Source organism: Nomascus leucogenys, chromosome 18 (assembly GCF_006542625.1).
Source record: "Nomascus leucogenys isolate Asia chromosome 18, Asia_NLE_v1, whole genome shotgun sequence".
NCBI lineage: Eukaryota > Metazoa > Chordata > Mammalia > Primates > Hylobatidae > Nomascus > Nomascus leucogenys.
In genome coordinates, this window is record NC_044398.1 from 20,910,498 (window position 1) to 20,934,040 (window position 23,543).

The 23,543-nt window shown below is 42.0% G+C and overlaps 1 protein-coding gene across 2 annotated transcripts in view; it reads left to right on the forward strand.

The window, feature by feature from the left end:
* SGPL1 (sphingosine-1-phosphate lyase 1) overlaps positions 1–22,026 on the forward strand; it is a 61,699-nt gene extending 39,673 nt beyond the window's left edge. For both annotated transcript variants that reach the window (XM_030798070.1, XM_003271205.4), the window contains 9 exons: positions 1,582–1,710; positions 9,173–9,261; positions 10,623–10,728; positions 11,890–11,988; positions 12,677–12,826; positions 14,201–14,439; positions 16,245–16,391; positions 17,388–17,508; positions 18,043–22,026. In XM_030798070.1, the coding sequence (XP_030653930.1) occupies positions 1,582–1,710; positions 9,173–9,261; positions 10,623–10,728; positions 11,890–11,988; positions 12,677–12,826; positions 14,201–14,439; positions 16,245–16,391; positions 17,388–17,508; positions 18,043–18,183 (1,221 nt within the window). In that variant the 3' untranslated portion in view covers positions 18,184–22,026. The remainder of the gene's footprint in view (positions 1–1,581; positions 1,711–9,172; positions 9,262–10,622; positions 10,729–11,889; positions 11,989–12,676; positions 12,827–14,200; positions 14,440–16,244; positions 16,392–17,387; positions 17,509–18,042) is intronic.
* The last annotated feature ends 1,517 nt before the right edge of the window (positions 22,027–23,543 follow it).

Genomic DNA, 23,543 nt, shown 5'->3' on the forward strand with positions numbered 1-23,543 from the left:
CTGAAGGAAAGCTTATTGGTACAATAAAACCATAAAAGTTTCTCTTCACCCAAACATAGGCGAATATGTATAATATTATCAAAGACATCTTCAGTCTGTAAAATAGTAAAATGTTATTTATGTTTTCAGTCTTTGCAGATGTCCTGTCTAGAAGGCAGATTACTAGGGAAGGTAGTCCTGTCAGATGAGATTTTTGTGGTGAGACAGATTCTGTTTGATAAGAAGAGATAAGATAGGGAAACTCTTTCATAATTTTCTCAAATCATGTGACCCAAGATGAGCCGTGGTCTCATGTATACTTCGAATAATTCTCATTCTTAGCTTCTTCCATTTCTAATCAAATTTATTTTTATTTTATTATTTTTAGAGACAAAGTCTCACTCTGTCACACAGGCTGGAGTAGAGTGGTGTAATCATGGCTCACTTCAGCCTTGACCTCTTTGGTTCAAGTGATCCTCCCACCTCAGCCTCCTGAGTAGTTGGGACTACAGATGTGCACCATTACACCCAGCTAATTTTTGTATTTTTTGGTAGAGATGGGGTCTCACTCTGTTGCCCAGGCTGGTCTTGAACTTCCAGCCTCAAGCGATCCTCCTGCCTCGGCCTCTGAAAGTGTTGAGATTACAGGTGTGAACCACTGCACTTGGCCCTCATATTTATTTTTGAAACTCCACTTCATCGTATATAATTGGGGTTGTGCTGATGATCTCTAAGGTCTTTTGTTTGATTATTATAAATATGAAACTGTCCCTTACTAAATAAACATGGCAGGTTTTGCATAAGTTGGTGTAATGCTCTGATCCTCTGTGCTTAAACTCTTTGAGTAGCTTCCCATTATCTACAGGATGAAACTCAGGTTCTTATGCAGCAGAGAATGCAAGTTTCTTCATGAGCCAGCTCCCGCTTATTTTTTCTTAACTACTTCTTTATTTCCCACATAAACACTAATCCTGCCTTTTCTCTTTACTAAATGTGTCATGCTCTTATGTTGTTTTCCTTCCCTTTCGTCATTCCTCTTGTTCCAAATGATGATTCCTACTCATCTCTCAAAGTTCCACTCAGCAGACACCTCTAGATCACTCAGGATGTTAGTTGTTCCCTCTTCAGGGTCCCTTAGCACTCTGTACACAAACTTGATATTGCAGTCGATAACAACAGCTGCTTTGTGCCAGACACTCTACTAAGTGCTTCACATGCATTATGTTATTTAATTATTGCTAGAACGCTAGAAGATAGCTACCATAACAACTTCTGCATATGAAGAAACAACCTTAGATTATGTGACCTACACAGCTGAAAGTAATAGGCAAAGCTTAGACTTCCTGCTGGGTCGGTTTGGTGTTATAGTCTGCGCTTTTAACCATATTTATACTTCTTTCCTTATCACATTGTAAAATTATTTATTTACATGTCTGTCTCCTCCGCTATGTTTTGATCTTCTTTTGGTTGAGGAATATATCTTACCTTTTTTCCAGTTTCTATTGTTGTGCCTAATACTTAGAAACTGTTGTTTAGTGCATGATTCTTTGTCCTATATAGTGTAATAGTTTTGCTTTCACATCTGCTTGCATTTCTTTGCAGGCTTACGGAGATTTTGCATGGAGTAACCCCCTGCATCCAGATATCTTCCCAGGACTACGCAAGATAGAGGCAGAAATTGTGAGGATAGCTTGTTCCCTGTTCAATGGGGGACCAGATTCGTGTGGATGTGTAAGTATATGCAAGGGGCCTCCAATAGCCTTATTTTTTAGGTTAAAATAGAAGAGTTTTTAATAAATATTAATTATATTTTAATAAATAAAAAATATTAAAAATATTTTACTATACAAGAAATATTTGATCATTGTAGAAAGATCATTTTACTACACAAGGAATATTTGATCATTGTAGAAAGATCCTAATTAACTGCAGTTTTAAATGTTACTTGTAATTTTGTAACCTAGAGAATGTCAACATTTTGGTATATATTCTTCTAGATATTTTTCTCTTCACCTTTTTATTTTGAAAAACTTTGAACCTACATTCAGTTGCTAGGATAGCTTAAAGAACACCTTAGATTCACTAAATGTAAATATGTTGCCATATGTGCTCTCTACACTCCTTCCCTCCCTACCCGCTTCTTCCCTCATCCCCCACCTGCACACCTACCATTCCCCTGTTTATCTGTGTATACTTTTGTTGTACCATCCAGCAGTGTTTTTAGTGTACTTCTGGTTTTACCTGAGCCAAAGTGTAATTTATTATTTTGCTGTAAACTGAACCTCATTTAGTTGCTATTAGGCATAAAGAAAGGGGGAGGACATCATTATATTTAAAGAAACACGTGAGGATTCTTTGTTTTACCTGTTCTTTCAAGTAGATGGTTGTTAGTTTTCCTAAACTATGATAGGTAAACTTCTGTTTAGATCTGTTGTCTTTAGAAAAAACGAAATCTCAGGTTATGCAGGATAGATAGATTTAATTCAATATGCTGTAATGGTGTCCTAGAGGTGCTAATCCTATCAGATACTCATCATATTTGCAGTCATTATAAAGACTGCAGATTTAATTATTGAAGGGCCCATTCGAAGACAAGAACACCTAATAGTTTAGTTTCTTTTTTTTTTTTTTCCAGGAAGCATTGTTTTTGTTTTACTTTGTTTTTCTAATATGTTGGCACCATGAAAATCATCATGTTCAAATATTCAGTAGTAATAAAGGTGATATGCCTGGCATTCATTTTCAAAACAAAATACTGAAACTGTTAAAAACAGAACCACCCATAATGCAGCAGCAGTTTCCCTTAGAGTACTGAGGTGAACAGGGTGACTTTCAGAGGGAAGATGATAATGTACTTAACAGTATATTCTCCTATGCCATTAGACTCTTGAAGAACTTGTAAGAGGGCACAGAGTAAATAGCCACAGAACAGTTTGGCCTTATCTGGTAAATTTGAAGATACATATATCTTATGACCCAGAAATTCTGCTACTAGGACATACTCTAGAAAAATTAGCACATATATATATCAGGATATATGGACATTAATATTCATAGCAATGTTATTCATGATAGCTAAAAACTGGAAGTGATTCAAATGCCTATCCACAGGACACGGATAAATTGTGGAATGCTACATCCATTGTAGCTGTTATTCAGATTGATGCACAAATTACCTCATCCATCTTTGGCCAGTGGGAACATCATATTGGCTCCTAGGTCCATTTACATGACCCAAGTAATCTTTGAAAGCCTTTTTTCTCTTTCTTTCCTTTTTTTTTTTTTTTTTTGATGAAGTATTCCAGGTTCAGGTTCACTTTGTCCATTTCCTGCTCCAGGCCTACAATCAGCCATTTGTCCAAGGAGCCCTGGTTCATTTAAAACTAGGTAAAATAATTACATAGTTCCAAAGTCACATTTATGGAACAAGACAGATTAAAAAAAAAAGTTAACCAGAATGCAGTCCTGAGAGACAAAGAAATAGAAAGTATGAAAGAGAGGCTAAGAGATGCAAAGGATAGAATGAGAAGGCTAACACACATCTAATTGGTGTTTGAGAGCAGCCAGAGAAAATAGATTACCTACAAAGGCATAACTGTTAGGACAACTGATATTCTCAATAGCAACGATGGTTGGGGCAGTTGAGGGTAGGTGAAAGATTGGCTGTAAATTGAAAATTGCTGGAGCCTGGTGATAAGTAGAAGTCCATTGGGCTTTTAAATTTTATTTGCTCTAATTTCATTCTTAAGAATTCTGTTTTGTAGTTCTCCTTTTATTTTATTATTATTATTTTTTGAGACAGGGTCTTACTCTGTTGCTCAGGCCAGAGTGTAGTGGTGCCATCTCAGCTCACTGTAGCCTTGACCTCTCTGGGCTCGAGCGACCCTCCCACCTCAGCCCCCTCGAGTAGCTGGGACTACAGGCACGCACCACCATGCCTCGCTAATTTTTGTATTTTTAGTAGAGATGGGGTTTCACCATGTTACCCAGGCTGGTCTTGAACTCCTGAGCTCAAGTGATCTGCCCGCCTTGGCTTCTCAAAGTGCTGGGATTACAGGCGTCACCACACTTGGCCATCTTTTTTTTTTTTTTTTTTTTTTTTAATCTGCTTGGTTGTTTTTTATAGTCCCTTTCCTTGACTTAACTTTTGTTTACTTAAATATATTACACATAAATATCTTGTATTCTGTGTCTGATAATTCCAATATCCATGAGCCTTACCTGATTCTGCTGGCTTCAGTCATGGTTCCTTGTTTCCTTATATTTGTGATTTTATTTTATTTATTTATTTTTTTATGAGCCACTCATTTTTCTGGGAACCTAGGGATTCTTTGATGCCTAGATTGAAGTTAAGTCTGGAAGTTCTCTTCTTCCAGAGAAGATCTGTCATACTTTTGTGAGTTGCTGGGGATTGCCACCACACTGGAACCAAATTAAGTCAAATCCTTAGCTTGTCATTTTGTACCACAGAGGTAGTGTGAATTCTGACCACAAACTCACATAAAGGCTTCCTTGTTACACATTCTTTTATTTTTATTTTTTATTTATTTTATTATTATTATACCTTGTTATACATTCTTGAAAGATTTCCTATTTTTCTTTACTTGAACATCAGGGTTGAGAAAAACAGTTTTTCTTTTCTTTCCTCTTAAATCTTAAATAAATCCCAGTAGTGGGATTTATTTCTTGTACACTGAAGAGTGTGGTTTTTTCCAGCCATCTCCTGTTGGACGCCTTACCTTGGGCAGTCTCTAACGTATCTTCTGGTCCATCCTTTGCTCATCTATCAGTGTAGGAGTTTGAAGTCTGTAGGGGTTGGTACCACCTCAGGGTGAAAGCTAGTTTTGCCACTCATTTATCTTGCAGGATTCTTGATTTTGCTTTGTTTGGGGGTTTAGTAAGTTTCTTTATGTTAGCTTAATGATAGGTTTAAAATTTTTTTTTTGATGTTTTATCAAGTTTTTTAGTTATTTCAGTTAGGAGGGTTGCTCAAGGTATGTAATATTGCTAGAAATAGAAGTTCCATAATTGTTTTTTTCCATGTGACAGACCTTCGCCTATTTGAAAGTCCCTTTCTCCCTGAATCTTCTCTGCCCCACATTTTTCTGGGTTAGTCCGCTGTTCATATGATTTCACAGACTTCAGCCATCGCAGTCATTCTCTGTATGACTTTTGGTTGCCTCTGGCCAGATTGAACACAGTTCTCTACATGTGGAGTGGCATTGATCTTTCAGTCTCTGTCTTTTTTTAATCTGGGTTCAATAAACTTATCTCAGACCTTTTCCTTGAAGTCAGCATTTTTATTCTTGGCAATGTTGATTTTATTCCTTGCTCTTCCTAATGTCTTTGTTAGTTCTGTATGGATGCTACTGGCTTTGTTTTTTTAGGTCTGTAGCTCATTCTGTTGTTTCACGGTCTAGGTTTTGAACTCTTTGTTTTCTTTAATTCATGTTCTTATGATATTTTCCTATAGTGAGAAAGTTATAAGGGGTTTCCTTCGTCCCTTAGCTTGTTTCCTTCTGTGTTGGGTTTTTATTTTGCATGCTACGTACTACCTTTTCTCCTGCCATTTTTAGTATGTTTCCTTGCCATTTTCTCTCATCCTGGGGTGGCATTCTCCAGACATTGTTCTTATGCACTGTGGGTGCTTCCTGTCTGAGACCATTTGGCTGGGGACAAAGCTCAGCCAAAGCTTGTTCTATCTGTGTTAGAATAACCAGGTCTATTCTGAGATTCTCTTCAAAGTTACCTATCAGAGTTCACTCTCTTATTTGGAAGAGATAATACCCTTTGAGCTCTGATTATTTAATTCACTGAAGTCTTCACTCTAAAGAGCCAATCCTGATGTTCTGTCTCCCATTTTGCTCATTTCTCCCTAGCAGCCATGTTTACCACTCACTCATGAGAAGAGGAAGAAGATAAGGAAACCCCCTCAGCTTGCCTCTGCAGATTTGGGGGTATAAAGGAAAATTCTCAGGATTTTGAAGACTTTGCAGTACTGTTTCAAGGGCTGGTTAGAAACTAGTGTTTTGCTTACTTCTGCTCTCTATTTCACTGTTTCTTTTTTTTTTTTTTTGATTGCCAATATTTGAAGTTTATTGCCTAGATTATCTCTCCTTGTTTGGTTGTTGTTATTGTAGGTTTTGACTCTTTTCTCTCCCTGCCCTCACCCTTTTTTTTTCTTCCCATCTTACTCCAAAAGTCCAGGCCTAGGGGTTTTTTGCATTGCTGCAATTAAACCATATCTCTATTATTTTGATCTTCTTCAGCACATGTGTGACGGATCAGAAGAAGGATAGAGTCTGATTCCCAGGCTCTTCTAATATTTAGACTTTTATAAAATAACTAATCAGCACTGGTATTGTCGTTTTCCCTCTCCCACTCTGTCTCCCTCACTCCTCCCTTAGCTTCTTATTTGTTTCTCTGGATGAGCTGCTTCTAGTGAAGAAAGAGTTCACTGTTCAGAGGTGGGAAGCCAGAAGATAAGATCAAATGGCTGGGCAGTCTTTAGGCTATTCCTAGCTAAGAGTTGTAAGCTCTCTCATTCTTTGTTCTTCAACCTTAAACTATCTTTCCTTCTATTAACTTTATCTCAGTTACAATGATAGAGGTAACTTCACATACTAAAAGAAATTAGGTTACCATGTGAAACACTCTTCCTGGCTTGTGCTAATGTCATCAGATCCAAACAGCATCTGAAAGAAAATTTTCCAAGTAAATGATGTTCTCTTCTTTTCTGAAATACATATTGTATGTTAAAGTGAGAGTTTTTATACATGTTGAAAGAAGTTGAATAACATAACAAATAGTTACTGAGGCCTCCATTTTCTTACTTCACAGTTAAAATTCCTGTTTTTCTTTGGGTATAGGAGGTAGAAAGAAGTGGGAGAGTAATAGCATTTTAAAACACAGAATCAAAAATACATATTAAAAGTAGAAGTTAGGCCCAGGCACGGTGACTCATGCCTGTAGTCCCAGCACCATGGGAGGCTGAGGCAAGTGGATCGCTCCAGCCCAGGAATTCGAGAGCAGCCTGGGCAACTAGATGAAACCCTGTCTCTACAAAAAATACAAAAGTTAGCCAGGCATGGTGGTGTGTGCCTGTAGTCCCAGCTACTCTGGGGGGCTGAGGTGGGAGGATCTCTTAGGCCCGGGAGGTGGAGATTGTAGTGAGCCGAGATCACGCCATGGCACTCCAGTCTAGGTGAAAGAGTGAGACCCCGTCTCAAAAAAAAACAAAAAAGAAAAAAGTAGAATTTAGGTATTCCTACTTTTACAGTCAAAAGTACACTGGTGTTTGCATGACAAATAATGATGTTTTGACTAGTTATTGGACTAAAAATAGGACACATGAAGCAGGTGACTAGGAATTTGGAAATATTATTGCTTAGGTCATTACTGGATCTTGCGAAGAGATTGACGCACTGGTGACTTGGACTTTGATGGTCCCTCCCCGACTTTCTTCACAGCTGGCTTCACTCCTCTTGTGACATTCTGAGGTTTCATGCTAAACCACAGGACATGCTGCTGATTTGCAGAGCTGACCTCAGCTGTAAGCACTTTGTCTTCTGCAGCATAGAAATGTAGTGACCTACAAGTGCCCCATGCCCAAGTTCGGTGCATTATTTTGTGGTGATCGTCACATGTTTCATAAAGACTTCCTGAGTCAAAAAATGACTTTTCTCAGTTCATCTTCCATACAACTCCTGGCCACAGGGATTTTGTATCCAATGGTATTTTTGTCCTATGTGTGGATATTATTTTAGGAAAGTTCAGTGGTCACTTTCTCTGATTCCATCTTGTATTAAGCTACACTAAATATGAAAATGTAGAAAGTTTTACTTCTTATCAACACATGCTAATGTATGACATTGAGTGAAACACTTTAATTCCTCAAGGGCTCAGTTTTCTCACCTGTAAATTGAAAAAACCTTTCAAAGATTGTATGAATCTTCAGAGATGGTAAGTCTAAGAAGTTGTCCAACTAGTTTAGTATTGCGGCTTTTTGTTTGTTTGGAATGATTCCTTCTCATATATTATTTTTTTAAAAAATAGCCAGGTGGCTGTGACATGCCTGTGTTGGTCAAGGTTTACTGAGAGTCAAGTCAGGCATTAAGAAGTGTGAAGGCCAGGTGCAGTGGCTCACGCCTGTAACCCCAGCTCTTTGGGAGGCTGAGGTGGGCAGACCACTTGAGGCCAGGAGCTTGAGACCAGCCTGGCCAACATGGTGAAACCCCGTCTCTACTAAATATACAAAAATTAGGTGGGCGTGGTGGTGGGCGCCTATAATCCGAGCTACTCGGGTAACTATGGCAGGAAAATCGCTTGAACCCAGGAGGCAAAGGCTGCAGTGAGCCGAGATCATGCCACGGCCCTCCAGCCTGGGCAACAGAGTGACACTCTGTCTCAAAAAAAAAAAAAAAAAATGGATTGAGGGTTTGTTAGGTGTCAGCCACTATGTCAGGTGCTAGGAATGTTGTCATGAACAGACTGGTCCCTACCTTCATGAATTTATAGTCCAGTGAGGGAAATAAGATGGATAAAAAGACCCGTATGTCTTTTTGTTTGAACTCTGGTAAAGAAATGTGTTTATCGGAGGGGCTAGGCCAAACTTTAGGAAAAGATTTTACTTCATTTAAAAAATTAGGATTTTTGTTTTATTTCAAATAAGGCAACAAACTTCCATCAAGTGGAAACTTCTGCTTTTCTCTGTCTTTCAAAGTTGTCAAAACTAGCAGTTTACTTTGGAAAGTCTGAATGTCTCTTTTTAGTGTATTGCACAGTTTACTAGAATTGTAATCACAATTTCACATTCTTTTACAGGCATTGAAAATTTAAATTAAAATTCTGATATTTTTGAATGGCATAAAATGCTCTATCTTATCTGAAAATTGAAAAATTAATACAGAAATGTAAATGGATTGTGAATAGGTGGGATCTGGCCAAATGTGCATTTGTCTAGGCAGTGCTGAGTTTCTGCTCATTATTTAGTAGCTTTCATCCTTCTCCTGAGCCAAAATTAGGCTTAGCCAATAAAGCCAAATTTTCCTTCTGGAAGACATGGCAGTGTCTGCCTTGCAGCATGCATCCAAGACCTTATCTGTTTCTATATCAAACATTGTCAAGATCAGGGCATGAAGAGCTGGGGGCATTCCTGACTCCCCCAACAGGTGGCATCTCTTTTTTATTATAGGTGACTTCTGGGGGAACAGAAAGCATACTGATGGCTTGCAAAGCATATCGGGACCTGGCCTTTGAGAAGGGGATCAAAACTCCAGAAATGTATGTATGTGTGGCTGTTTTGTCCCCTTTTGGATTTGTCTGCCTGGAGTACTGCTTTATGAAAGTAAACCAGATAATCCATTTTTCTGCTGCTTCTCTTCCTCTGGTAATTCTGGTCCCCTTTCCCCCTGTCCTAGCCCCTCTGCCCTTATCCTTTTACATTCAGTAAAATTCTAAATGGATCAGCCAGTTATTTTTAAAGATCATTCCCATCCCGCCCCACCCCCAGATCATACATAGTATATACTACAAGCAAAAATAACATCCTTTTTCCAAAAGTGAGAGTTTGAGGACTACATCTTTGAATCCTGTGATATTTGCAAATTATTTGGAGCCTAAAGAAAGCTCTCTAGGTACTTTAGTTCTGCTTACCTTAGAAAGTTACTTAATATTATAGGCTGCCTTAGGGTGCTCTCTGGGAAAACTTTAGTGTGAGGGCTGTTTTCTGGGAGGAAGAATAAAAATATCTTTTTGAGATTTACCCACATTGCCTTCCTTGGACATACATTTGATGTTTGGTTATATTATTTTTTCCTAGACTGTCCCCTTGTACAGTATGTTTATCCTACATCTAAATATTTTTACTGCAAGTATCACTTGACAAAGGGGATTTATTGCATATGGTCTCATGCTGTGGTTCATATGTAGCATAAGAGAATAAACCAGGCTGCCGCCATTCTTTCTTCATATATCGATCTTTGGTGCTTGGTACTTCCTCAGTAGTAGAGGTTTTTCTCCTTAAAGGGAACAGATTCGTTGTATGAATGGAGTAGTTGAGGAAAGTCTAAAGCAAATACCTGTGACCTCATTTTCTCTTTCAACACTATTTGAAATACTGTTTCCAAATGTGTAGGAGAAATGGGGATTTTAGTTTCTTCAAGTTTGTGGTCTTTCAGAGTTGGAAGGGGCCACTGAGCTGATGCTTGGCCGCTATGTGAACACTTCTGCTTGAACATGCGTTGTGCCGGGAAACCTTCTTCTTCTTCTCACTGAGGTGCCTGTCTTTGGTAGGCAACCGTTAGCCAGCTCTGCCTTGTGTTGCTCTCATCCAAAGCCTCTGTCCCCCAGCTTTCCGCCTGCCCGCCTTGCTTTATGCTTTGGATCCCTCACTGTGGAATCACTTCTGAGTCCTCTTCCTATTGCCAGAATGATTTCCTAAATAGGAGGGAAGTTTCTGCAGAAAATCAGTTGGCCTCTTTTTGGGTGTGCTTAAAAAGAAAAGTAAAGCAGTCTAAACACTTAAATTTTTAATTAGGGGAAAAATAATCAGAATTTACTCCCGGTAATTTAGATTAGCTGCTAATGGTGTTTTCTATTATTTTGGCCTGAATTTCGTTATTCTCCTCTTTCCTGTCATTTAGTGTGGCTCCCCAAAGTGCCCATGCTGCATTCAACAAAGCAGCCAGTTACTTTGGGATGAAGATTGTGCGGGTCCCATTGACGAAGATGATGGAGGTGGATGTGCGGGTGAGTCCCTCTGGAGGGCCCACTGTCTGTGCTGGGCTCTGATAGCAGAAAGGTCCTCTTGTTGACTAGCCGTTTCCAGTCACACTCAGGTGGGTCTGACTGCCTTTGATTGTGGCAGCCAGAATATGAAAAACTGCATTGATAGTGGTGATTGACTGCAGCTTCAGTCTTTTCATAGGTTCATGAATTCTGAAAGGGAGGTGATCTAGTCACTAACTTGGGACTTGAGAGACACTGGTTTTGCTGTCAGCACCATCACTTTTCCTTTCTTCTCTCTATTTGTAAAATGAACATGGACTCACTTCCCCTAAGACTCTTACCATGGCCCAGGCATGGTGGCTCACATCTGTAATCTCAGCACTTTGGGAAGCTGAGGAGGGAGGATTACTTAGCCCAGGAGTTCACGACCAGTCTGAGCTGCATAGTGAGACCCCATCTCTACACAAAATTTAAAAAAGTAGCTGGACGTGGTGGCATGCACCTGTAGTCCTAGCTACTCGGGAGGCTGGAGTGGGAGGATCACTTGAGCCCCAGGAGGTTGAGGCTGCAGTGAGCTGTGTTCACACCACTGTACTCCAGCTTGGGTGACAGAACAAGACCCTGTCTCAAAAAAAAAAAAAGACTCTCACTGTGGTTTAGATTGGCTTGAATTAATACCATTGTGATTATTTTTATAGTGATTATAATAGTGATATTTTTATTCCTCACGTTTGTGTAGAGGAGTTTTCTAGTTTCAGTGTTCTGTCAGAATCCCATTTGAGCTTTATGACATTCCAGAGAGGTTGACGAAGCTGTTATATTATTGTAGTTCACAGATAAGGAACAGACTGAAGTAGTGTACTCAGGGTTTCACTGCTGGTAGGTTGTGGGGCTGGGGCTCACATTTGGCTCTTTGGCCTCTTAGCTCAATATTGTTTTCGCCCCCACAGCGATTCTATTCTTACTTTGTGCTCTCAGACTGTTCTCCAAATGGACTTACCTGGAGTCACCTGTGTCCTGTCACCATGGTGGGATGCAGTCTTCTCGCAGTTGGAGTGGTGAAGGAGCGGGTACTAGTGGAACTGGAACTCTTAAGCTAGCAGCCCAGATTGCTCTTGGCAGCAGAAGAGAAGAGTAATTGTGACATAGATTCTCATTTTCCTTTAAACTTTAAATCCCTAGGCAATGAGAAGAGCCATCTCCAGGAACACTGCCATGCTCGTCTGTTCTACCCCACAGTTTCCTCATGGTGTAATAGATCCTGTCCCTGAAGTGGCCAAGGTATATGAGAGAAATGGGCTGCTACGGCAGGCAAATGGATATTTTAAAACAAAGCCTAATGGGGCAGTACTTGGCAAAAAGAAGCGATTTTTATTTTTGTTTTTGACCACAGTAGTGATGAGTAGCTCTCAGCCCTAGGGGAAGCCCTGCAACTCTGTTCCAAGCCTCTAAAAGTTGCTAGTCTCTGCTGTGGGGGAGGATAGTACAAGGCTGAGGCCTTTTAAACTGGAAATTCTGAAATAGGATTGCCTTTTAGATTGAAATCTGGAAATAATCTGCATGTAGGAATGTGCCCACCAAAAGGGTGATATTCCACATGCTGCCCCTCAGCACCTCCCTCTCCCTCAGGCCTCATCCTGTAGTGACTGAGGCAGGACCTTTCCTTTGTGTGAGAGGCAGCCTAAATCAGAGCTCTGCTCGTTTCCTGCTTGATATTTCAGGGAGTTTGAGGTCATGCATGTTTAAATATAAAATTGATACCATATTTCAGATGAATTTTTTTGAAGGGAAAATACATTTGAAAGATAAATTTTGTTGGGAATGTTAAAAATAGCCATTTTTTAAAAACATGGGAGGCTTAATACAAAATAGCCTTGTGTTTATGGCCCATCTTCCTACCCATGTCTTGCAGTTTTTATTATAGGGCTATAAAGGAAATTCTTTTATGTTCTTTGTTTTTTGGAACAAGCTGGCTGTCAAATACAAAATACCCCTTCATGTCGATGCTTGTCTGGGAGGCTTCCTCATCGTCTTTATGGAGAAAGCAGGATACCCACTGGAGCACCCATTTGATTTCCGGGTGAAAGGTGTAACCAGCATTTCAGCTGACACCCATAAGGTGAGTTAAGGAGATCAAGTGTTACCAGTTGATTATTTTGACTATTATTGATAAAATAAATTGGTAGCTTCCCCCCAAAGTATAAAATTAACTATAGAATTCTCATCAGATGCTTGTTTTAAACTCTGTCTTTGCCGTCACCAGATCAGCTGGTTCAGGTGATGGGGTATAGTGGTAGAGGTGACAAACAATAGTGAAAATGAACCTATTACCTTTATCTCAAATTGGCTAAGAGAATTTCTGTATCCACTGACTGTGTGTAACTACAGCATGCTAGTGTAGTGGCTCCCTGAAGCCTTGAGCTGATTTGAGGTGGAGGGTAGAGGAGTGTGAGGGTTGGTAGTGGAGTTCCCATGCTGGTAGGTAACATTAGAGCTGCTGTGCAACTGGGCTCCTGAGCCTACATGACAGGAGAATGTTGACAGAAGAGTTCTTTGGGAAAGAGGAAGAACCTGTGTGCTCAGGAACATTCAGCATTTGAGATGGCCATGTCTGCCACCCTTGGTAGACTGAGACAAAGTCTAGATCAGTTGATAATGCTATTGAGTATACATCCAGATGTGGAAGAAGTATTAGCAGCCTCAGGAATGTGTACCTTGTTTTGATTGCATTTTCAGAGCTTGTTTTAAACTCAAGTATATTAAAGACTTGTTTTTCAAAATCTGTGTGATCTGCAGCTGATTTTCAGTCAGCATCTGTTTTTTCCTTATCACCCAGATAGCTCCTGTGTCCTTTTCCCATAACCATCCATTTGTGGATGGTTCAGGTAATGAAATTAGTTCCATGTTAGTTTTAGTAAGAGTTAATTAGGGGGCCAGATGTTCTATAAGGAAACCAGTTACATAGTTAATTTTAAAGCTGTATTAAGTAGCTTTTAGATTCTGAGCACCATTATGTTCTCATAAGCATAATATTCTTAGTAATACTAAGCAAAAAAAGATGGGAAGGGGGTCAGATGGTGATTGTAACTCAAAGTGACAAATTCCATCCTTTCCTGGCTTCCATTGCAAACTTATCCTTGTTTTCATCCTGACATATGGCCTCCAGAGAAATATTTTAAATAAGGTAAACCACATGCTGGGCAAGAGAGGGGGTAAACCACATGCTGGGCAAGAGAGGGAGTAAACCGATTAACTGGGCGCTTTTCTTCCCTGGGTCTCAGATTCCTCATTCCTAACAGAGAGAATGTAAATTCCATCCCTTAAGTTCCTACTACCCTTTAGCATTTTAAGTTTGAATCCTTAATGTGAGTGGGAAACATAACAGAGAAACTGAGAAATAAATAGGATTTCCTTTGCATGATGAGAGTTCTGGGACAAGGTCTGCCAGACAGAACTATACTCTCACTTTTCTTATCTGCTACTTCTTCCACAGTATGGCTACGCCCCAAAAGGCTCATCATTGGTGTTGTATAGTGACAAGAAGTACAGGAACTATCAGTTCTTCGTTGATACAGATTGGCAGGGTGGCATCTATGCTTCCCCAACCATCGCAGGTTCACGGCCTGGTGGCATTAGCGCAGCCTGTTGGGCTGCCTTGATGCACTTCGGTGAGAACGGCTATGTTGAAGCTACCAAACAGATCATCAAAACTGCTCGCTTCCTCAAGTCAGAGTATGTGTGGAAGACTGGGGTTTTGCCTTGTCTATTGCTTTTTTTTCCTAGTAGGCTCAAGGCACCTGCCTGGCTAAGTATCCATAGCCCTAGCCCACCTGTTGTCTCCTGCGATATAGAGGGCTTAGGGCAGCAGCTTAGGGCTTAGGCCAGACCAGCTGTCCTGGGAGGAGAAGCTCCCTTTCTCTGCCCTGACTTTTGGAGGGTCTTCACAGACGGGGGCCTCATTTGTAGTTTGTCTCATCTCTATGGATGTCTTAATAACTGGCAGCTCTTACCCTAAGGCTAATGTACAATTTAATGATTAGGACAGTGATTCCCAAACTTGAGCATGCATTCTAATCACCTGAAGGGCTTGTTAAAACACAGATAGCTGGGCCCACCCCTAGAGTTTCTGATTCAGTGGAACTGGGATGGGCTCTAAAAATTTCCATTTCTGGAGATACTGATGCTACTGCTCCAGGAATCATACTTGAAGAATCATTGGAATAAGAAAATAATTGGAAATGGGCCAGAAGGAATGAGGAAAGGAGGGCAATGAAATCTTGGGTTAAGCCGAGGCCAGAACAGGCTACATGCTTTGTCTAATGTATCTGTTAACATCTTATCTGCCCATCTCTCTATGTGTCACTTGGATTGGGGGGCTCTTTAAGTATATTGAGGGAGAAGGAAGGCTGCCTGCAGGCATTTCTCATTTGAGAAAGATCCTTGGCCAGGCGCGGTGGCTCTGGCCTGTAATCCCAGCACTTTGGGAGGCCAAGGCAAGAGGATCGGTTAAACTCAGGAATTAAAGACCAACCAGAGCAACATAATGAGACATTATCTCTACAACAAATTTAAAAATTAGCCATGAGGCCGGGCGCGGTGGCTCATGCCTGTAATCCCAGCACTTTGGGAGGCTGAGGCGGGCGGATCACCTGAGGTCCAGAGTTCGAGACCAGCCTGACCAACAGGGAGAACCCCTTCTCTACTAAAGATACAAAATTAGCCAGGCGTGGTGGCGTGCACCTGTAATCCCAGCTACTCAGGAGGCTGAGGCAGGAGAATTGCTTGAACCCGGGAGGCAGAGGTTGTGGTGAGTTGAGATGGCACCATTGCACTCGAGCCTGGGCAACAAGAATGAAATTCCATCTCAAAAATAAAAAAATAAATAAAAATAAAAATTAGCCACATGTGGTGGTGTGCACCTTTGGTCCCAGCTACTCAGGAGGCTTAAGGCAAGAGGACTGCTTGAACATCCCAGGAATTTGAGGTTACAGTGAGCTATGATCACACCACTGCACTCTAGCCTGGGTGACAGAGCAAGACCCTGTCTCAAATAAATAAGCAAACAAACAAATAAATAAAATAAAAGGTCCTCCTATAGCTCTGATAGGGCCATTTATTAAGACCTGCTATACCATTTCTTGCTTTAGGGATTACATATGACTTTTTAGAACTGTGAAGATGGGCAGATTACTTTTCCAGAAATTTTTTTAGTACATCTTTTATGCCTCAGAAGCATCTAGGGGAATATAATTGGGAGTTGGGTAGACAGGTTCGAAGTCAGTGATTGAGTCATTAGATCTAGATGGGGTTTGGGCCTTGGAATTCCATTTTTATCGTTCCGTCTATGATTCCGATCTCAGTAAGAACCACTGATCCCGGTGTAGCCTTCTTCTTTTTGAAGATGAGAAGACTAAAGCCCAAAGGGTTAGATTGCATTCATTATAAGGAAGACTTTGAATGATTAAAGAGATAGTGACCAGGGGACTGTATGTGACTGAATTTACTTTTTCTTCCTTCATTTATTTTTTTGTTTTAAGACTGGAAAATATCAAAGGCATCTTTGTTTTTGGAAATCCCCAATTGTCAGTCATTGCTCTGGGATCCCGTGATTTTGACATCTACCGACTATCAAACCTGATGACTGCTAAGGGGTGGAACTTGAACCAGTTGCAGTTCCCACCCAGGTAAGCTTGAAGAAGCCTCTTTCCCTTATTTTGCTCTATGACTTCGGAAGAACTTGGGTGGTACAGTAACCTGAAGTATAGAGTTTGACTGCTAGAGGCTAGCACGTTAGTAGCAACTGTAGTATCTAAAGGATTTCTCTCTTGCCACCTGGAATTATTAGTACAAAGAACAAGACCATTAGCTTTAAACTCTGGCAGAATTAGGTGACAGCCCCCTAGACCAGTGGTTGGTCATGAGGTTTTTCTCTCAGTCTCTAGCCTTTCTACTCTCCAATCCATCTTGTACACAGCCATCAAATTGCTCTTATAAAATACTCATTACCTGGCTAATATTTAGTTCAAGACCTTCCCGGGGGTCTCTAATCATTCAGGCCTGGCCTGCTACTGCCTTCTTTAGTAGACTTTTCTAACCTAATCTTCCATGATGCCTTTGAGTAAATGCACCACTCCAACTGAGTACAGGTCTGTTTATGTCCTCTGTGTACAGCTTAGCCTTCCACACGTTGGTGCATTGCCAGTCCCATCTGGACTATCTTTTTCCCTCTTCACAATTCCACTAAACCCCACTAAATTCCTCCAGGGCGAGGTAGAATTTCTTCTGTGCCCTGAAGTCCTTTAAGACCCCAGCCATGTGGCCCCGTCCCCATGAGAGTCCATGGGGGCTGATTATCTAAGATAAAAGTGTCTCATTGATGGTGACGTGGTTGAAGGAATGGTGGTGGAATTTGTGAGGGGATGGGTGGGACAAAGCAGCCAACCCTGTTCATCCTCTTAGCATGGTTCTCAGTCATGCCGAGAAGCTCTGAGGTCAGCCCATGCCTGACACCCCAAGCATGAGAGAGCCCAGATTCCCAGGACTAGGAACAACTTGGATGACTACACTTGTCAGAAATATTGTGAAAGGGCAACCAGGAAATTCCCGTATTTGGGGCTGCATTATTTTAGAACATTTTTTCTTTCTTCAAGGTTCATCTTTCTCTGTCTCTTCTTTCCTAGTATTCATTTCTGCATCACATTACTACACGCCCGGAAACGAGTAGCTATACAATTCCTAAAGGACATTCGAGAATCTGTCACTCAAATCATGAAGAATCCTAAAGCGAAGACCACAGGAATGGTAGGGACACTTGGAGTTTTTTTTTCTTCTCTTGGAAATTTAGGTGTTGGTGGAGAGTTTGAAAGAATCAAATGACCTGGAGTCTGTTCCTGCCTCTGCCCCTTTGCCACAGACATCTTTTATTTGTTGACTGGAGCTGATGATCTCTGCATCACTGACCCCTTAGGGTTGCTGAAGTCTCAAATGAGATACACTATAAAGCACCTTGTAAGTTAGAGACTTCTGTATAAAAGCAGCTGGTGGTAGTGTCCATTTGAAAAGAAAATTTTGACACAGGAAAGATAGTAAACATGTTTTTTCTGGAATTTTCTTAGGCTAGTCCCTTTATGCAGAAAGGCAGACTGGAAAGTCCCTGTGAAAAATTGACTATGCCAGCTGTTTTTCTGATAGAATGATAGGATGCCTAAGGTGGAAATGGGGTAGGGCAGTGCACATGCGAAGCTAGGACTCGGGGAGAAGGGGCTCATTGCTGCAGTTTTATTCTTGCTTTTGGACCTGGCCTCACTAATAATGTCTCTTTGTTTGGATTTGTAGGGTGCCATCTATGGCATGGCCCAGACAACTGTTGACAGGAATATGGTTGCAGAATTGTCCTCGGTCTTCTTGGACAGCTTGTACAGCACTGACACTGTCACCCAGGGCAGCCAGATGAATGGTTCTCCAAAACCCCACTGAACTTGGACCCTTTCTAGTCTCAAGGGGATTCCAGCCTTCAGAAGGTTCTTGGGGTATGGAACAGGCCGTGCACAACTTTGACATCTGGTCTTGCTCCATAGAGCACAACTCAAGATAGACCATGAGACAGCTTGAGCCTCAGGATTCTTGTTCTTCCTCTTGTCTTCCTTTTGTGGTTTTTAATTTGAAGACCCCAGAGAATTCCATTACATAATGATTTTGCCCTTGTTATAAATGTTACCCTAGGAATTGTTTTAACCATTTCCTTTTCTAAACTCTCTAGCTTTCAACTTTACTTAAACATTGTGTGGTAGCTGTGACCTGTCCTGATTCTTTAGAGAAGCTGGGGTACAGTTTATGAGATAGCTAGAGCTTCTTTGTTATCTCAGGCAGGAGGCGTTTACATAACAGATGTTTCCCCAGCTGGGTGTGAGGTATACTCTAAGCAGGAGGCTTTTTCAGCCTTCTCTCTCTTTTTTTTTTTTTTTTTTTTTTTGAGATGGAATTTTGCTCTTTTGCCCAGTCTGGAGCGCAGTGGCATCATGAGCTCAGCTCACTGCAACCTCCACCCACTGGGTTCAAGCGATTCTTCTGCCTCAGCCTCCCGAGTAGCTGGGATTACAGGTGCCCACCACCATGCCCGGCTAATTTTTCAATTTTTTTTCAGTAGAGACGGGTTCGCCGTGTTGGCCAGGCTGGTCTTGAACTCCTGATCTCAGGTGATCCCCCCCGCCTCAGCCTCCCAAAGTGTTGGGATTACAGGCGTGAGCCACCGTGCCTGGCCCTCTCTCTCTTAAGATTAGGTTCATTGTCCCTCTTAGAATCATTTCTATTGCAACTCATTTTCTTTTTCCAGGACACAGATTGACCAAGCTGCTGTTCCCTATTCTGCAGGACAGGACTATTCTAGCATACCTGCTTCATCCACCCAGGCAAGGTTTGGGGTGGTCTCTTCTGTGCCTGCAGTCCCCATTTGACGCTTGGTTGCCAACGTCTTTGGAGATTATTGTTTGGAATGATGCTCCCATTGGCTTATTCTTGTTACCATGGACTAGGAAGAAAACATGGTTTCCAAATAATCTAGGAGCTTTTGGCCATGGTGCTGCCTTCCTGAATTGGCAGTGGTCAGAGCACACCTGAACCCTATCCTGGGCTGGTGAGCAGAAATCAGACCTTTTTCTATGCTTTTCTGAATATCAGAGTAGGATGAACACCCAGATTCAAATATGTCACCAAAGTTGGTGGTGGTCCTTCCCTGCACCCTTGTGTTAAGCCGTTATGTAATGAAAATGTGTTTGCTTGAAGGAACAGCTCAAAGCACCTTCACAAGTTGCCTTGACTTACCCTAGGTGGGTGTGAAAGAGCACCCGTAGCAAGGAAAATTTTCTCTATTAGTGTGTTCTTCTGCCTCTTTCCCCTTGATTCAGCTTTCAGAGGTACTATGGCAGTTTTGCCTCAGGTGCTGGACATTTCTCAGCCCTGGCTAAAAGGGAGCAGCACAGGGAGAGAAACAGGATAGGAAAGCAGAATGGCGAGCAGCCTATGGCCCAGGGCCTGTAATCCCTTCCCAAGACTAGCTGCTCAGGGTGGTGTAGGGACAGGACCAGACCCTGCGCCCACTTCCTGCCCTCTTTCCCCTGTAGGGAACTCTCCTCTAGGCTGAGCCACTGTCCTGCTCTAATGACATTATATCTTGTGCCTTTCTCCTCAGCAGTGAGCAGTGAGCTACTCCTGGCCCAGGCCCTAGGGGAAATGGATCAGTCTGAGGTTTCTATTTGGGGAGGGAGGTACTTAAGACGAGTCAAGAGACACTTTCCTCTGTTCCATTCCCCATCTCAGGGACTCCTGAATATTCAGCCTCTCCAGGCTGGTATCTTCTAGTTTCCCCCACTGGGAATGCTGGCTGGGAGAGCCATGACTACCAGACTTTTCCTCAGGCTCCTTGGCATGTTAGTCTGAAGTGTTCTTGAGCACTGTACTACTGACCCAACAACTGTGACTAGCTGGCCACGCCATTCAGGGCTGGTGTGGCATTTATGTCTGTGTATGTGTTTTTCCTGTTTGCCCAGCAGTGCATTGTGGCTTCCAAGAGTGGGTAGTGTGTGTGTGTGTGTGTGTGTGTGTGTGTGTGTCAGAGGGAGACCTGGCAGGCACCACTTTGAGAGTAGCTGTGGTCAGAGCTGTGTGGTCAGTACATTATGTTGGATCAGGTCCAGGAACCCAGAGCTACCCAGCAGACACCACTGTGGCTTGCCAGCTGCCAAGATGGAGAAGCACGTGCCCCTATAGAGTGTCTCCCCAGGACCAGACCCTGAGCCACTCGCTTCCTCTGTGCTGTGACAACATTGGTGCCAGGGGAGATGGTGTTTTTCAAAGGGACCTACTGTAGCCACTTTAATTTACAATTAAGAGCCTTAGTTTGACTTAACACTTTTGTAGGCTTTTCATTTTGTATTTTTGTATATGTGTGCATATAGCAGCTACTCTGTAGCAGAGGTGGGTAGAGAGTCTTAATAGTATCATGTCGCATGCAGATGTCACATCGGCCTCTGCAAAAACTGTACTGTCTTGTTTCTGCATTAGACTTAAGTAGTCATGTGAATATACTGCTATGTCACTTTTAATATTACGAGTTTTATACTTGGAAAATGGTACTTGCTTCTTTTAAATCTCTGTCTTCTCTAACCTCCCCCTTCCCATTTCAATGCTCCCTTCCTAATTTCAGCAATAATCTCAAAAAGCAATTAAATAGTTAAATGACCCTAATTGTAATTACTGTGGATGGTTGCATTCATTTGATTACTTGGGCACACACGAGATCACAAATGGGGCAGTGGCCGTGCTTGAATGGGCTCCTGGTGAGAGATTGCCCCCTGGTGGTGAAACAGTCCTGTGTGCCCACTGATACCACAATCAATGAAAGAGACACAGTTAAGCAGCAATCCATCTCATTTCCAGGCACTTTAATAGGTCACTGATTGGTCCCTGCACCAGCAGTGGTAGTCGTACCTATTTCAGAGAGGTCTGAAATTCAGGTTCTTAGTTTGCCAGGGACAGGCCCTATCTTATATTTTTTTCCATCTTCATCATCCACTTCTGCTTACAGTTTGCTGCTTACAATAACTTAATGATGGATTGAGCTATCTGGGTGGTCTCTAGCCATCTGGGCAGTGTGGTTCTGTCTAACCAAAGGGCATTGGCCTCAAGCCCTGCATTTGGTTTAGGGGCTGACAGAGCTCCTCAGATAATCTTCACACACATGTAACTGCTGGAAATCTTATTCTATTATGAATAAGAAACGAGAAGTTTTTCCAAAGGGTTAGTCAGGATCTGAAGGCTGTCATTCAGATAACCCAGCTTTTCCTTTTGGCTTTTAGCCCATTCAGACTTTGCCAGAATCAAGCCAAGGATTGCTTTTTTGCCACAGTTTTCTGCTAAATGGCCTAGTTCCTGAGTACCTGGAAACCAGAGAGAAAGAGGATCCAGGACGTGCTTGGATGAGGAGGCCTGGCTTATCTAGGAAGTCATGTCTGGGGTGCTTATTGCTGCTCCATACAGCTGTACGTCAGCCCCTTGGCCTTCTCTGTAGGTTCTTGGCAGCAATGAGCAGCTTTCACTCAGTGACACAAGTAATTACTGAGTCCTAATTTGATAGCCACCAACTGTACCTGGGTAGGCAAAGTCAGATTTTTGAGAATCTTTTCTTGATTTGAAGTTTTAATTACCTTATTTTCTTTTATGCTTTCCTTTGTCTTGTAATCTCTTAATATCCTTCCCTATAATTTCAATTATTTGGATTAATTTTAGAATAAACCTATTTATTTCTAAAAAAAAAAAAAAAAAGTGTTACCTGTGTCTTTGTCACACATAAATGTGCTTCATACAACTGTAGTGCTGCCAAGGTTGGCTTTATTTTTTGGAGATGAGGTTTCGCTGTCACCCAGGCTAGAGGGCAATGGCATGATCATCACTCACTGTAGCCTTGACTTCCTAGGCTCAAATGATCCTCCCACCTCAGCCTCCCGAGTAGCTGGGACCACAGGTGTGTGCCACCATGCCCGGCTAATTTTTTTATATATTCTGTAGAGACAGAGTTTCTCTACGTTGCCTAGCCTAGTCTCTAACTCCTGGGCTCAAATGATCCTCCCGCCTTGGCCTCCCAAAGTGTTGGAAATACAGGCATGAGCTGTCCCTGCACCGGGCAAACATTTTTCAACCCTTGACCCATGAAAATAAGCAGAGGCAGGAATGTAACATAACAGCATAGTCCATACCTCCGCATCTGGCGTCTTCTGTCCTCTAGTCCTCCAGTCATCAGATCAAAGCACACTTGGAAAAATTTAAGTCAGAAGTGGAGCAGATGGGAGACCACTGTCTGAATCTTGTTTGCCATCAATATAGGTATTGAAAATCCTTTACTAGCATATATGCTAGGAACAGGGTCCCACTAATCCCTCTTATGAACAATACGCTTATTTCTCAACCTCCAGCCTCTGCCCCTTTCCTGGCCTTTGCTGGGGGACCAACTCATCCTGGCTGAGTTGTGACATTGCTAGATTCCTGCTCCAAGTGACCCTGGCATTTACAAGTCAGCTTAGTACTTGGGTTAGGAGACACAGACGAGAACTATTAGGAAGAAGGCTTCCCAGTCTCTGCATAGTGACATATGTGAGGTAAAATTTGTGTGGCATTCTCGTGGGGGTAGAGATGAGGCTGCTGTCAGTGCCCCCTTCATGACACGCGTGGGAATATTCTGTCCTAGAGAGTTCCTGGCTGGGGAACTGACTGTGCAAACCATCTCTTAACTGCTCCAGTGATAAATAGCCTGCCAGGTCCTAAGCTGCCTGTGTCTTCTCTCTTGTGGAGTAAAACCAGGCAAGCCCTAAGAACTTTGCTAAGATTTTAAGAAACTGAAGAGACCATCAGGATTTGAGATCTCCCATATCTGATATGATAGGCCTGTGTATTAGGATTCTCCAGAGAAACAACCAATACACACAAAGAGATTTCTTATAAGGAATTGGCTCATGTGATTATGGAGGCTAACAAGCCCCAAGATCTGTAGTTGGCAAGCTGGAGAACCAGGAAAGCAGATGGTTGCAGACGGAGGCCTGCAGCCTTGAGACCTAAGGAGAGTGGATGTTTCAGTTTAAGTCCGAAAGCAGGAAAAGACCAATGTCCCATCTTAAGGCAGTCAGGCAGGAGGACTTCCCTTTTACTTGGAAGAGGGTCAGCCCTTTTTAGCGCTTTTGTTCTATACAGGCCTTCAGCTGGTTGAATGAGGCCACCCATGTTAGGGAAGATAGTCGGCTTTACTCAGTCTACTGATTCAAATGTTATCCTCATTCAGAAACACCCTC